General features: G+C 45.5%; 1 protein-coding gene across 2 annotated transcripts in view; it reads left to right on the forward strand.

The window, feature by feature from the left end:
- Positions 1 to 13,596, forward strand: part of LOC115847431 (inositol-pentakisphosphate 2-kinase) — a 155,050-nt gene that overhangs the window by 131,176 nt on the left and 10,278 nt on the right. For both annotated transcript variants that reach the window (XM_060301182.1, XM_030847222.2), the window contains 3 exons: positions 3,013 to 3,292; positions 5,224 to 5,374; positions 6,117 to 6,219. In XM_060301182.1, coding sequence (XP_060157165.1) covers positions 3,013 to 3,292; positions 5,224 to 5,374; positions 6,117 to 6,219 — 534 coding nt within the window. The remainder of the gene's footprint in view (positions 1 to 3,012; positions 3,293 to 5,223; positions 5,375 to 6,116; positions 6,220 to 13,596) is intronic.

The following is a 13,596-nucleotide window of genomic DNA, read 5'->3' on the forward strand; positions in this document are numbered from 1 at the left end:
TCCTGCATCCTGATCGTGGGAACGGTTCTGCATGCAGAATATTCACCATCTGGCACTGGCACCTTCTGCTTCCTTATTGCCACCTGCTGCCGGCACCCTGACCAGACTTGCTGAGGCCCTGTGGTCCCCTGGCCTGCTGCTAGCGGGAGGAGGAGGAGAGGCTGAGGGACAGGAGTGTGGAGAGAGGGGGTGCGGGGAGAGGGGAGGAGGGGCCCAGATCTGAAGGAGGGCTTGGTGTGGCCTGTGTTGGAAATGTGTCCCCTGGGATCCCCCTGGCCACCTCCTTTTCTGCTTACCACTGACTGCCCCCAGTCCTGGTTATCTTCTTATTAAGTATGACATATAAGCGAGAGTTTGTGACAGGCTCCAGGTTCACAGGCTCTGGATCTGTGTGGAGTAGCAGGGCTGTTGGGTGTGGACAGCCTTGTGCCCTCTGTGTCCTGCTCCGTGTGGATAGTGCTGTTCTGCACACTGGATGCCCCTCAGAAGTGGGCTCAGAGGAGTTGGGAGGGAAGCCTATTCTTGCCTTGCTTCCCCCCATGGTTCAAAAATCTGGTCAGAATGAATCAACTTTACCTTGTCTGCCTCCACCTTCCCAGATCTAGAAAAAGAGGACATTTTAAAATCAGTTTTTATTTCTAAATCTTATAAAGACTTCAGGAATTGTATATTTAAATCCTAAAGATAAGTTCCCTTTCATCTGGGGATTTATTTGGAACCTATAATGAGGCTGGCATTTTGTCCTAAATGGACCCTTTTCTGACTGCCCCCGCCTAGGCTGGCCCACACTTAAGCTGAGTGGTGAGTCTGGCTTGGCCCCTGGATGAGCTGACCTGTCCTGGGGCCTGGGACCTGGGACTGAGAACCCTGGCTATCTGCTACTTCTGTTGAACTCAGCTGGGGGAAGAAAATCCAGAGGTTGAGATAATAGTTTCAAAAGAGATGGATTAAAAGAAGTGACACGGAATGGCTTTTTAAAATAATCCCCGGAGCAAGTCAGTACATTATTGCAAGTGCCAGCATCCCTCAGGAGCAAGCTCTCTTGGTTCTGAAGCTCACGCCTTCCCTTGTTGTGAAATTCCACGTGGGCCACGGTCGGTGCTGCCACCGTGCTTTCTGTTGTTGGAGCCTTCTCCTTGTCTGTCTGAATGTTGTGCACAGACTCCAAGTCTGTGGCTCTGTCCACTAATACTGGACACTTGTGAGATGTGGGAGACATGCGGGGTTGTCACAGAGCCCAAGACGATAGCTCTCTGCCAAATGTCACATGAGGTGCTTGAGCAACCATATTTGTATATGTAAAATGCCCATCTACCTGGATTCCACACACTGGGGAGAAGAGACCTTCTGTTGTCCAGGGGTCACTCAACTGCTTATGGGCCTGGAGGAGAGAGTTTCACGGTAGGCTAAGGCTGCCCTTGCACTGGACCGCAAACCAAACTCTGGCCCTACCTCCTGGTTGCAACCCATGTTGACTGGTTTTGGCTTGGTACTCCATCTTGGCCTGCTTTCCTCCTGGGAGCTCCTGCTTTTCCTTTGCCTGGCGCACCCTCCTCCCTCTGTAAGGCCATCTCAAGGGTCAGCATGTCTTGTTGGTTTCCCCTGGTCCTTTGGCCAGCAGTGGCCACAGTGGTGTTCCCATCTCCCTGGACACCCACATCTGTGAACTCTGATGGTGCTAACTGGGGGCTCCCAGGGGAGGCATCATGCTGCTGAATCCCGGGAACTTGCTGAGGGAGGAATGTCCAGTCCACACTTCTAACTGGGTTGAATTGACCCCCCATCTGCCACCTGGGGGCAGAGCAGGGATCGTCCTCATCGTATTATCTACTACTGCATAACAGCCACTTATCATCTCAGTTTTTGTGGCCAGGAATTAAGGAGCATCATAGCTGGTTCTGGCTCAGGGTCCCTCTTGAGGCTGCATCCCATATGAAGGCTCAGCTGGGGCCAGGGCTCTGCTCCTAGGATGGCGCCGCCACAGCCATTGGCAGAAGGCCTTAGTTCCTGGCCATGTGGGACTCCACGGGGCTGCTCAGTGCGGCTGCTGTGATCTGAGAAGAGAGTCATCAGGACAGAAGCCACAGCATCTTTTATAACTTAATCTTGCTGGGGGTATGCTATTGCTCTGCTCGTATTCTCAGTCACACAGACCAAACCTCCACAGTGCAGAGAGGACTACAGAGTATGAGTGTCAAGGGATGGGGGCCATTGGGGACCTACCTGGAGGCTGCTGACCACGCTGTCTCACAGACAGGGAAACTAGGGGCAAGGGATTCATCACTCCCCTGGGATTGGCTGATGCTCAGGGTGTGGGGACCAGGATTTCCTTAGGGGTTTTCCTCCTAGATACCGCAGACCCCTGTAAAAGTCACAGGGTTGTACCCACTGAGCATCCTTTCATGTAGCCCTGGGAACATTGGTGCCATAAGGAATTTCTTTGCTGGACTTGGTTTTAGAAGGCAGGATGGCCTCAAAGATGAAGATTTCTACACTAGTGATGCTGTTGGCCTTACCCACCCTGGCTGGAGCCTGGCTTAGTCTTTCGCAGAGGACAGAAGCCCTCTGGGATGCTGGCGGCCGATGTCCACACTGGCCGAGAAGTTTGCTCAGGGTCAGATGACACCGTGTGTCCCTCAGTAGCACAGTAGTGTCACTTGGCCTCTTGCGTAACAGGCTAGGGCCTTTGGGAGTTTGTGCTTTGGGCTGAGTTTGCTTGAGCTTGCTAACATCCCAGGTGTTCTGGTCTGAAGGTTTGTATCTCAGACCCAGGGCTCTGATCTTTGGTTCTTGAGAACTTTTCTCCTTTTTCATGTTCCAGTGGGATTTTTCTCTTGGTCAGTGACATGGTACATGAGGGTGGGTTTCCCCAGAGGGCTGCAGTATGCCGAGACCCCAAATGGGGGCATGTAAAATGTCCGGTCCTTTGGCCTGTCTAGTGGATGGGGACGGAGGTGTCTTCCTACTGGCCTGTTGGAGTTGACGTTTCCCTGTTTCTTTCCCTTCCTGAAGAATGGTGAGCTGATTTATGGTTGTAAAGATGCCCGCAGCCCTGTGGCTGACTGGAGTGAACTTGCACACCACCTGAAGCCATTCTTCTTCCCATCCAATGGCCTGGCCAGTGGGCCCCACTGCACAAGGGCCGTGATCCGGGAGCTGGTGCGTGTCATCACACGGGTGCTACTGAGTGGCTCGGACAAGGGCCGGGCGGGCGCCCTCAGGTCGGGGCCTGGGCTGCGGGGCCCACCCGTCTGTGAAGCCAGCCCTTTCAGCAGGAGCCTGCGCTGCCAAGGTAGGCCTGGTGGGTGGGCTGGGTGCAGGGGGAGCAGAGCCTGTGGCATGGCCTGCGAAGGTCCTGCCTGGCCTCACGGAGCTTCTGTGGGAGCAGCCTCAGTCTTGTCAGGGCTCCCCAAAGCTGGGCCTCCCTGTCTCTCAGCCCCAGGTGGGGTTACTGCCTTTCTCATCTCCTATCTGGGTTTATAAGTTGCAGCATACATTTGGGCTATAGGGTTTTCCCTAGATATCGTCCCACACATCTGTGCATCCTCTGTGGTTTGCTGAGTGTTTTCTCTACATTGTCCTGTTCCATCTCATTCCAACCCAGGGGATAGGTTTTCCTTGGCCTTTTTCTTAGATGGGAAGAATTGAGGCCCAGAATGTTGCAGTCCCACAGTGCAAGGCCCTTTAGGGCAGGTGGGTGGCCTCAGTGGGTGGCAGTTTGCAGACAAGTTGTGAACACAGACGTGAGGGACCTGTGGCTCTGGGTGCCTCCTTCTCAAGGCCCCATTCCTCACAGACTTGCTGTGGGCTGACTTTGACTCAGTGGGCATCCAGACTTCAGGGCGATCCGTGACTGATTTGGGTTTTTGCCATGAATGTTCATGGCCTCCTCGTTTGCCACCTTTGTCGCCTGCTGGTGGCTCCACAACACACTCAAGTATGTGGCATGCGGAGCCATAGCCAGAAGCTTATGTTGAGGGGCCAACCAGGAAGATTCAGATTATTCAGTTTTTGTGCTGATGATCCCTGTGGGTTCTCAGAGCCTCTGAGGATGGCCGTAGGGATGTGACATAGGAAGATGGTAGCCCTGCTCCTGCGTGGATTTTAGGTGCTACTGTTTTGCCATACAGCTTCCTAAGCACAAATCACCCTTCTTCTGTCCCCCATTTCGCATTTTTCTTAGTACAAATGAATTTTGTGGGTATTTTTCTTGTTGCAAAAGTGATACCTAGTCATTTCAGACAATTTTGGTAAACTTATGCCCATATTTGGGTACTTAACTGCTAAGTAGATGGAACGTGTTTGGAAGGACACACAGATGGACACTGGTCTGAGGCATTGTTGACACCTGTGGACTTTTCTTCCAGACCTTCCCTGCGTATGTACACAGACATAAACCTGACCCATGGGATGTGCAATGTGTTCTACATACTATTTTGTAACCTGATATTTTTGCCTGATTAGTATAAATCTGTATCTGTATCAGCAGTTGTATTTTTTGCAATTTTATTGACCATGAGGTAGATATTCCACTGTATGAATAGCCTATAATTTTAACAAATCCCTTCTAGTTGGGCCTATGCACTTTCACTCTGTCTTACATGACTGAGCATGTTTTGCCAGAGGTAGGGGAGGTCAGAGGTCAGTGTCAGAACTGCACATGGCCACAGCTGCTCCCTGTGACTTGGACCCATACTCATATATTTGTTTGTTCATAGGACATGGCTGTTTCTTTGAAGGGTGGGATAAATGGGCTGGGACTCTGTCTCCCCAGCCCTCGAGGTCCCCGGTGCATGGCAGGGGCCTGAGAATGCTCGAGTGTGGAATGGACCTTGTTTCCGCACCATCCCTGCCATGACAGCTCCCTGCTCAGTGTGGTCACTCGTCTCTCAGTACGGGCTGTGGCTCTGGGCTCCACAGATGCAGTCTTGCAGTTTTGGAGATGTCAACATGGTCGTTTTAAATTTTGTGTCTTGTCTTATTTAGACTGAGGGTCATCTCTCTAAATTCAGATCTGGGCTGGTGTGATGGAGGTTGAAGGATGTTGAGAGGAAGGAGAGGCACAGAGTGAGGTGTGGGTCACCTCCCTTTCTTTTGTGCCTGGTCCTGAACGTCTGCTTGTCCCAGCCCCAGCAGCTCCGTGAGGCAGGGTGCGGCCTGTGCCCGCCACCTTCTTTAGTCCTTGACAGTAAACCTCTCATTTTCCCCTGATGTTCTTGGTAGGAAAAAACACCCCGGAGCGCTCAGGGTTACCGAAGGGCTGTCTTCTGTACAAAACCCTCCAGGTGCAGATGTTGGACCTGCTGGACATCGAAGGCCTCTACCCTCTGTACCGGCGGGTTGAGCGGTACCTGGAGGAGTTTCCTGAGGAGAGGTGAGGCCCAGGTCCAGGGCTCCCCTGCCCTTTCTGGGCCCACATGGGGCCCCAGCAGCCCTGAGGGAAAGATGGGGATGAGGGGAGCAGGTCAGCCCAGTGGGAGGACAGCATTGGCCTCCCAGGAGGATGACTCACCCCAGCTACCTCCCCTCCCTGCCCCCAGATGCCAGGCTCGGCCCAGAGATTCAGTGCCATGTGAAGGAGGACCAGGGTCCTGCCAGATCAGTGGTCATTTGCCCATTTCTAGAAAGGAAAAGCACATCTTGTGAACCTGACAACCCTGCATTAGGCAGCTCCATGTCCTGAGTTGGGCTGAGCCTGCAGGGGGCAGTGCTGCTCCGCAGCCAGTGAGCCGTGCTCACCCAGCCGCCGCTGGGCTTTGGCCTTCAGGCACTGCCTTGTCCATCTCCTGGCCATCTTGATGGGGGTTGCTAGGGTCCACACCTGTGGCATGTGGTGGAGGCTGGGGCCATTGCCCAGGCCTGGCTTCGCTTCCTCCCTAGCACCCCTTCACTAGCATCTCTTACCTGGACACCATTTGTCATAAACAAGAGATGTTCAGCCTTGGCTCTCCTGGTTCTGGTCTTGCAAGACGCTTCATAACGAAGTTTAGCATCAGGAAGAGATGAATCCATTAATGTTCTTTAAAACCAGATGTATGATTCTTAAACTGCTAACAGTTTAACAAACGATTTCCAGGCAGCTTTGTTATCCTGTTTTTTTGTGCTTTGTCCTTCAGAAAAACATTGCAAATAGATGGGCCTTATGATGAAGCATTTTACCAGAGGCTGCTTGATCTTTCCACTGAGGATGATGGCACAGTGGCTTTTGCACTGACAAAGGTGGGTAGATCCTTCCAGAAACACACTGCATGCTTCTTAGGCTCTTAACACTAACTCGGGGTTTTCCTAAGAAGTGTTTCCCAGTACCTACCCCTGATGGTTAAAGCAGAAAAATTGGGGATTAAAAAAACGTGGCTAAAGTTTCCTCCAGATGGACTGGGCCGGGTGGTAATAACGTTACTTAGTTTCTAGGAAGGATTTCCCTGTGTTCACTTGGCTCCAGGCCACCCAGGGCTCAGCCCTCTCTCCACCCTCCCTGTACTGGGGTCCAGCACCTGAGGCCACTGCTCTGTGCTTCCTTCTTAGCAGCCTTAGAACAGGCTAGCGCCAACCATTCCTCTCCTTACAGCCCTCAGTGGGACTCTAGGCCTGGACCCCACCTGTGGTTGTGTGTGGCTGGCTTCCTTCCTCCCCATACCTCAGGCCAAGGGTCACCCTGGGAGAATCTCTTAGGAAAGAGGCCTCATCCCATTCTTTCCGGTTCTGTAAAATCGGAATTCAGGGGCTCCATGAACTTGGATAGGAAAAAAATTACATCTTTGTTTTCACTAACCACTGATTGAAATTAGTGTTTCCTTCCATTATGAATGTGGCAACAACCACTGTGTGGTCAGCAGGACCCCCAACTTTGCCATTTAGAGAAATCAGACGTTTTAATTTCACACTGTAGTTGCTACAGATATCTCATGATATCTTTATATTCTTCACTCCTGAGATTTTGTTATATAATACTACATAATATATTTGTTTTAAAAAATAGTTCGGTATTTGACATGGTCAAGCCTCTGTTTTTTATTTTCTGCATTTAAAAATGTTATTCTGAGAGGGATCCATAGGCTTCATTGGGCTGTCAAAGGTTTTGCTAAAATGGTTAAGGAACACTGTTCTAGTGGGAGCAAAGTGACAAAAAGGTAGGAACAAAACAGAATGACCTTCTCTACATCCTCTGGGCAGCTGCCCTGGAGCCCTTAGTTTAACTGTCCTGGTCCTGACGATGTGTCTGTGGTTCTCACTTTTAAGAGTCCTCACTCTTGTCCTTGGGTGGGTGCTCCCTCCCTCCCAGGTTGGGTGCTCCCTCTTCTGCAGCTGTTGGGCTTTTGAGGAGGTCCCTTCCAAAGCCAAGGGCCCTGAGGGAATTAGCTGAGGTGCTTGGGCATAGAGCTGTCCTCAAGGTGGGGAGAGACCCAAAAGGGGGCCTCTATCGGAATAGAGTGACGGACTGCCCTGCATTGTCTGCAACTTGGGTACATTGATTTAGTAATAAGTATCAGTATTCCATTTTTCAAGAGAAGAAGCATAGGACTTTACTTCCTTTTTTACACATTTCTATATTTTTCAAAATTGTAATAAATAAGCATGGATTACTTTTTAATTTTATTGCAATTTTTAAACCTCATATGTAAACATAATCTTGTAAGAGATTCAAGCAATCATTACACAACTATCAGAATGACTAAAATAGTAACATTGAAATAACACTGAATGCTGGTGCAGAGAAACTAGATTTGCAGAGCTAAACATGCATGTGCCCTATAACCCAGCACCTGCACTCCTGGGTATTTGTCACAGAGAAGGGAAGACTCAGGCTCACCCAAAACCCTGTACAGGAGTGTTCATAGCAGCTTTATTTGCGATAGCTAGAAGCTGGGCACAACTCAAGTGTCTGTCAACAGGTGGCCTACAACAGCTTACGTAAACTGGAACCGTTGAGCAGTAAAAAGGAACGAAATCTCAATACACACAACAACCTGGGTGAATCTTCAGAGAAATGTGCTGAGTGACAAAAGCCAGTCCCAAAAGATCACACACTATGATTCTGTTTAAATGACATTCTTGAAATGACAAAGATGAATGGTTGCTGTGGGATGGGGAGGAGGTGGAAGGAAGGGGGTGTGGTTATAAAAGGTCGACACAGAGGGATCTTCTGGTGATGGAACTGCTCTGTATTTTAACTGTGGTGGTAGATGCATCAACCTACATGTGTGATAAAATACACATACACAACACACAGGACTACATGTAAAACTTGGGAGATTGGAATAAGATCATGGAGTGTATCAATGTCACTATCCTGGCTGTGATATTATACTATATAGTTTTGCAAGATGTCACCATTGGGGGAGACTGGGTAAAGGGCACTCAGGATCACCTGCATGTGAACCTACAATTATCTCAAAACAAATAATTTAATGAAAAATATTCAAGCAGTGAGTATATTGTCCGGGAAGATCCCATAGGCCGCGGAGCGTCTGGGCCCGTGAGCCATGGCCGCTGAGCCTGCGCATCCGGAGCCTGTGCTCTGCAACGGGAGAGGCCACAGCAGTGAGAGGCCCGCGTACCGCAAAAAAAAAAAAAAAAAAAATGTGATGTTATTCCTGCACAAGCAATAGGTGTCCACTGTTAACAGTATGTATCTTTTCAGAACTTCACACTAACACTCACACACACACTCACTCATACCATTTGGGGGATTATCCACATTATACGTGTTCTTCACTAGCTTGCATTTAACCTAACATGGCTTGAAGTCTGTCTGTGTTGGAATATAAGGGTCTGCCTCTTTTTTGTTTTAGGGATTTAGGTTCTGTTAGTTGGAATCTGAAGAAGGTGGAAGTGAAGCTGAAGCTGGGGGAGCAGGTTGAGAATATTCCTAGGCTACAGACTATTGAAAGTTCTTTCATGAATACTGTTTATCTAATTGAGCTTTGTACCTCTGATGAAATGAGAGAGGTGCGAATATTGTATTTATTTCGAAGCTCAGGAGACTGCAGCCCAGTGTAATTCTTGCTTTCTGACTATCGTTTAGTATTCTATAATGGGAGTCAGCAAACTTTTTCTATAAAGGGCCAGACACCACAGCTCTCATCCCAATCTAGAAAACTGATACTGGTGCACAATGGCTTGGAATGGGCTGCAAGGGCCCATACGGTGATTGCTGTGGGCAAGGCACAGGAGTCTTATCTGGAAGGTAGAGGAGGGTATATCCAGGGGGTCTGGTTTGGGGTTGACAAAATGTGTTTAGGGCTTCTTTCCAAGTTCTGCTTTTACATGATCTCTGGACCCCTAAACTGATGGTTCTCAGTCCTAGCAGATCCAACACTCTTTTTCTATAGCAAATACTGTAACTCCCCCTTTACTATCTTGAAATGAAATTCATAGATAATATAACCTACCTAAACACATCTTAACTGTAATATAGATTTTTTTTGTTTTTTTTTTTGTTTTTTTGCGGTACACAGGCCTCTCACTGTTGTGGCCTCTCCCGTTGCGGAGCACGGGCTCCAGACGCGCAGGCTCAGCGGCCATGGCTCACGGGCCCAGCCGCTCCGTGGCATGTGGGATTTTCCCAGACCGGGCACGAACCCCTGTCCCCTGCATCGGCAGGCAGACTCTCAACCACTGCGCCACCAGGGAAGCCCCTGTAATATAGTTTTAACTGTAATATAAATGGGGAGGAAAAAAAAGGCAAGTATTTTGTCATAAAATAACATGTATTTAAATTAAAAAAAAAAAAGGCAGGGGTGGCAGAGAGTAAATGCTTTAGGCTTTGGCCATCTGGTCTCTGTTGTAGCTACTTAGCTCTGCCATCATAGCTCAGAAGCAGCCAGAGACAAATATAAATGAGCATGGCTGTGTTCTAGTAAACCTTTATTTACAAAAACAGGTGGCAGGCTGGATTTTGCCCCTGGCCTGTAGTTTGCTGACTTCTGTTCACTTTTGCTTGTTAGTTTTTATATTCATTTTTTTCTCTGTTGGTTTGGGAGTTAGACATTCTGCTACTGTCATTTTTCTGGTTACTTGTTCAATTTGACCATGCATATTTAAAGACTAAAATTAATAATTTAACCCCCACTCCCACCCCAACACCTGCCACACAGACATATAATATTGGGTTGGCCAAAAAGTTCATCTGGGATACTTTAATTCCAGTTATCGCTCCCAATTTATATGCAGTTATTGTCATATAAGTTTTTGTCATATAACTTTTCTTGGGCGTATACCTAGGAGTGGAGCTGCTGGGTCAAGTGGTAACTTATGTTTAACTTTTTCAGGAACTGCCAGACTGTTTTCCAAAATGGCTGTACCATTTTACATTCCCACCAGCAGTGTACAGGATTCCAGTTTCTCCATATCTTTTACAGAACTTGTTACCTGCCCTCTATTTGTCTTATTGTTTTTTTTAAAAAAAAATCACAATTTACAGGATTATTTTTTACAGGTGTTTGTTTAGATCTACCACGTTTACCCATATCTTTGCTTAACATTCTTATATCTCAGATCTTTCCTCTTTTTCCTATAAAAGTTTTATTGTGATATGTTACATACCATACAATTTACCTGCTTAAAGTATGCAATTTGGTGGTTTTTACTATATTCACAGATATGTGTAAGCAGCATCACAGTCAATTTTAGAACATTTTCATCACCTAAAAAAAATTCTGTACCCTTTAGCCATCATCTCCTTATCTCCTCATCCCCAACAGCCCTAAGCAACTACTAATCTACTTAAAAAAATTAATTTATTTATTTTTGGCTGCATTGGGTCTTTGTTGCTGTGCACGGGCTTTCTCTAGTTGTGGTGAGCGGGGGCTACTCTTTGTTGTGGTGCACAGGCTTCTCATTGCGGTGGCTTCTCTTGCTGCGGATCACGGGCTCTAGGAGCGCAGGTTTCAGTATTTGTGGTGCGTGGGCTCAGTAGTTGTGGCTCACAGGCTCTAGAGCACAGGCTCAGTAGTTGTGGCACACGGGCTTAGTTGCTTTGCAGCATGTGGGATCTTCCTGGACCAGGGCTAGAACCCATGTCCCCTGCATTGGCAGGTGGATTCTTAACCACTGCGCCACCAGGGAAGCCCCCTAATCTAATTTTTATCTCTATAGATTTGCCTATTCCAGATATTGCATATGAATGGAATCATTCAATAGGTGGTCCTTTATGACTGGCTTCTTGCACTTTAGCATAATATTTGCAGGGTTCATGTGTATTGTAGCAGGTATCAATACTTCATTTCTTTTTATGACTGAATAATATTCCATTGTATAGATATACTGTATTTTGTTTATCCATTCATCAGTTTGATGAGCATTTGGGTTGTTTTCACTTTTTGGCTGTTATGAATAATGTTGCTATAAATATGTGTATAAATTCTTCTGTGGACATATTTTTACTTTTCTTGGGCATATACCTAGGAGTGGAGCTCAGGAGCTCAGGAATTTCAGGAACTGCCAGACTGTTTTCCAAATGGCTGTACCATTTTACATTCCCACCAGCAGTGTACAGGTTTCCAGTTTCTCCATATCTTTGACAACACTTGTTACCTGCCCTTTTGTTTTTAGCCATCCTGGTGGGTATGAAATGGTATCTCATTGTGGTTTTGATTTGCATTTCCGTGAAGACTAAGAGCATTTTTTAATGTGCTTATTGCCCATTTGTATATTTTCTTTGGAGAAATACCTATTCAGGTCCTTTGATCACTTTTTAATTATGTTATTTGTTTCATTGTTGAGTTGTAGGGGTTCTGTATATTGTGGATAGTAAGCCCTTAACAGATATATGATTTGCAAATATATTCTGTCAGAGACCTTTTCACTTTTTTGATAATGTTCTTTGTTGTAAAATATTTGCAATTTAAAAACTTTACTTGTTCATTTGAAATATAGTTGATGTACAATATTATGTTAGTTTCAGGTATACTACATAGTGATTTGACATTGCATACATTATGATATGATTACCATGATAAATCTAGTAACCATCTGTCCCCATACACAAAAAAGTTTTTAACTTTGATGAGGTCCAGTTTGTCTGTTTTCTCTTTTGTTGTTTGTGCTTTTGGTGTCATATCTAAGAATTCATTGCTAAATCCAAAGTCATGACTATTTTCCCCTGTTTCTTCAAAGAGTTTTAGCTCTTAAATTTAGTTCTTTGATCCATTTTGAGTTAATTTTTATATATGATTTGAGGTAGAGATCCAAGTTCATTCTTTGTATGTGGATATATAGTTGTCCCAGCACCATTTGTTGAAGAGACTATTTTTTCCCATAAATGTATGGGTTTATTTCTGGATAGTCAATTGTGTGCCATTGATATATATGTCTATACTTAATGCTTGTACCCTGCCTTGATTACTGTTGCTTTTTAGTAAGTTTTGAAATTGTTCTTTTGCAAGATTTTTCTGGCTATTAGGAGCCCCTTGTAATTTCATTATGAATTTTAGAATCAGCTTGCCAAGTGCTACAAGGAAGCCAGCAGAGATTGTGATAGGGATTGTTGTGAATCTGCAGATTGCTTGCATATGGCCATCTTTATAATAGTAAGTCTTCCAGTTCGTTAACATGGGATGCTGTTCCATTTATTCAGATCTTTGTTTTTCTTTCAACAGTCTTTTCAGAGATACATTTTGTACTTTGTTAAGTTTATCCCTGAGTGTTTTCTTTTTGCTGTTGTAAATGAAGTTGTTTTCTTAATTCCATTTTTAGATTGATCATTGCAAGTGTATAGAAATACAATTTGTTTTTGTATATTGATCTTATAGCTTACAACCTTGCTGAATTTATTAGTTCTAATAGTTTTTTACTGAATTTCTTAGGATTTTCTCTATATAAGATCATTTAGAGATAGTTTTACTTCTTCCTTTCCAGTTTGGTTGCCTTTTATGTCTTTTTCTTGCATAACAGCCCTTGGCTAGAACCTTTAGTGCGATGCTAAATGCAAGAACAGACCTGTCTGATTTGTTTCCGGTCTTATTGGGACAGCATTCAGTCTTTCATCATTATGTGTAATGTTAGCTTTGGGCTTTTCGTAGCTATCCTTTATTGGGTTGAAGAAGTTCCCTTCTTTTCTTAAATTGTTGAATGTTTTTATCATGAAAGGATGTTGGATTTTGTCAGATGTCTTTTCTGCATCGATTGATATTTATTATCATGTGTTTTGTTTTTCTATAGATATGACATATTAATTTATTTTTGGATGTTAAAACCAACCTTGCATTCCTGGGATAAACCTCACTTGGTCTATGATTCTTCTTATATATTGCTGGATTCAATTTGCTATAATATTGTTGAGGCTTTTTGTGTCCATTCTCATAAGAGGTATTGGTCTGTAATACTGGCCTTGTCGAATGAGTTGGGAAGTATTTCAGCCTCTTTTTTTTGGAAAGGTTTGAGAAGGACTGATGGTAATTCTTCTTTAAATATTGATATTTGATAGAATTCACCAGTGAAGCCATCTGGGTCTGGGCTTTTCTTTGTAGGTAGTGTTTTGATACCCAGTTAAGTCTCTTTACTTGGTATAGAAAATTGTGCTATTTCTTCTTGAGTCAGTTTTTGTAGTTTGTACCTTTTTAGGAATTTTTCCATTTTATCTAAGTTGTCTAATTT

The sequence above is a fragment of the Globicephala melas genome, chromosome 6, assembly GCF_963455315.2.
Source record: "Globicephala melas chromosome 6, mGloMel1.2, whole genome shotgun sequence".
In the NCBI taxonomy this organism is placed as follows: Eukaryota; Metazoa; Chordata; class Mammalia; order Artiodactyla; family Delphinidae; genus Globicephala; species Globicephala melas.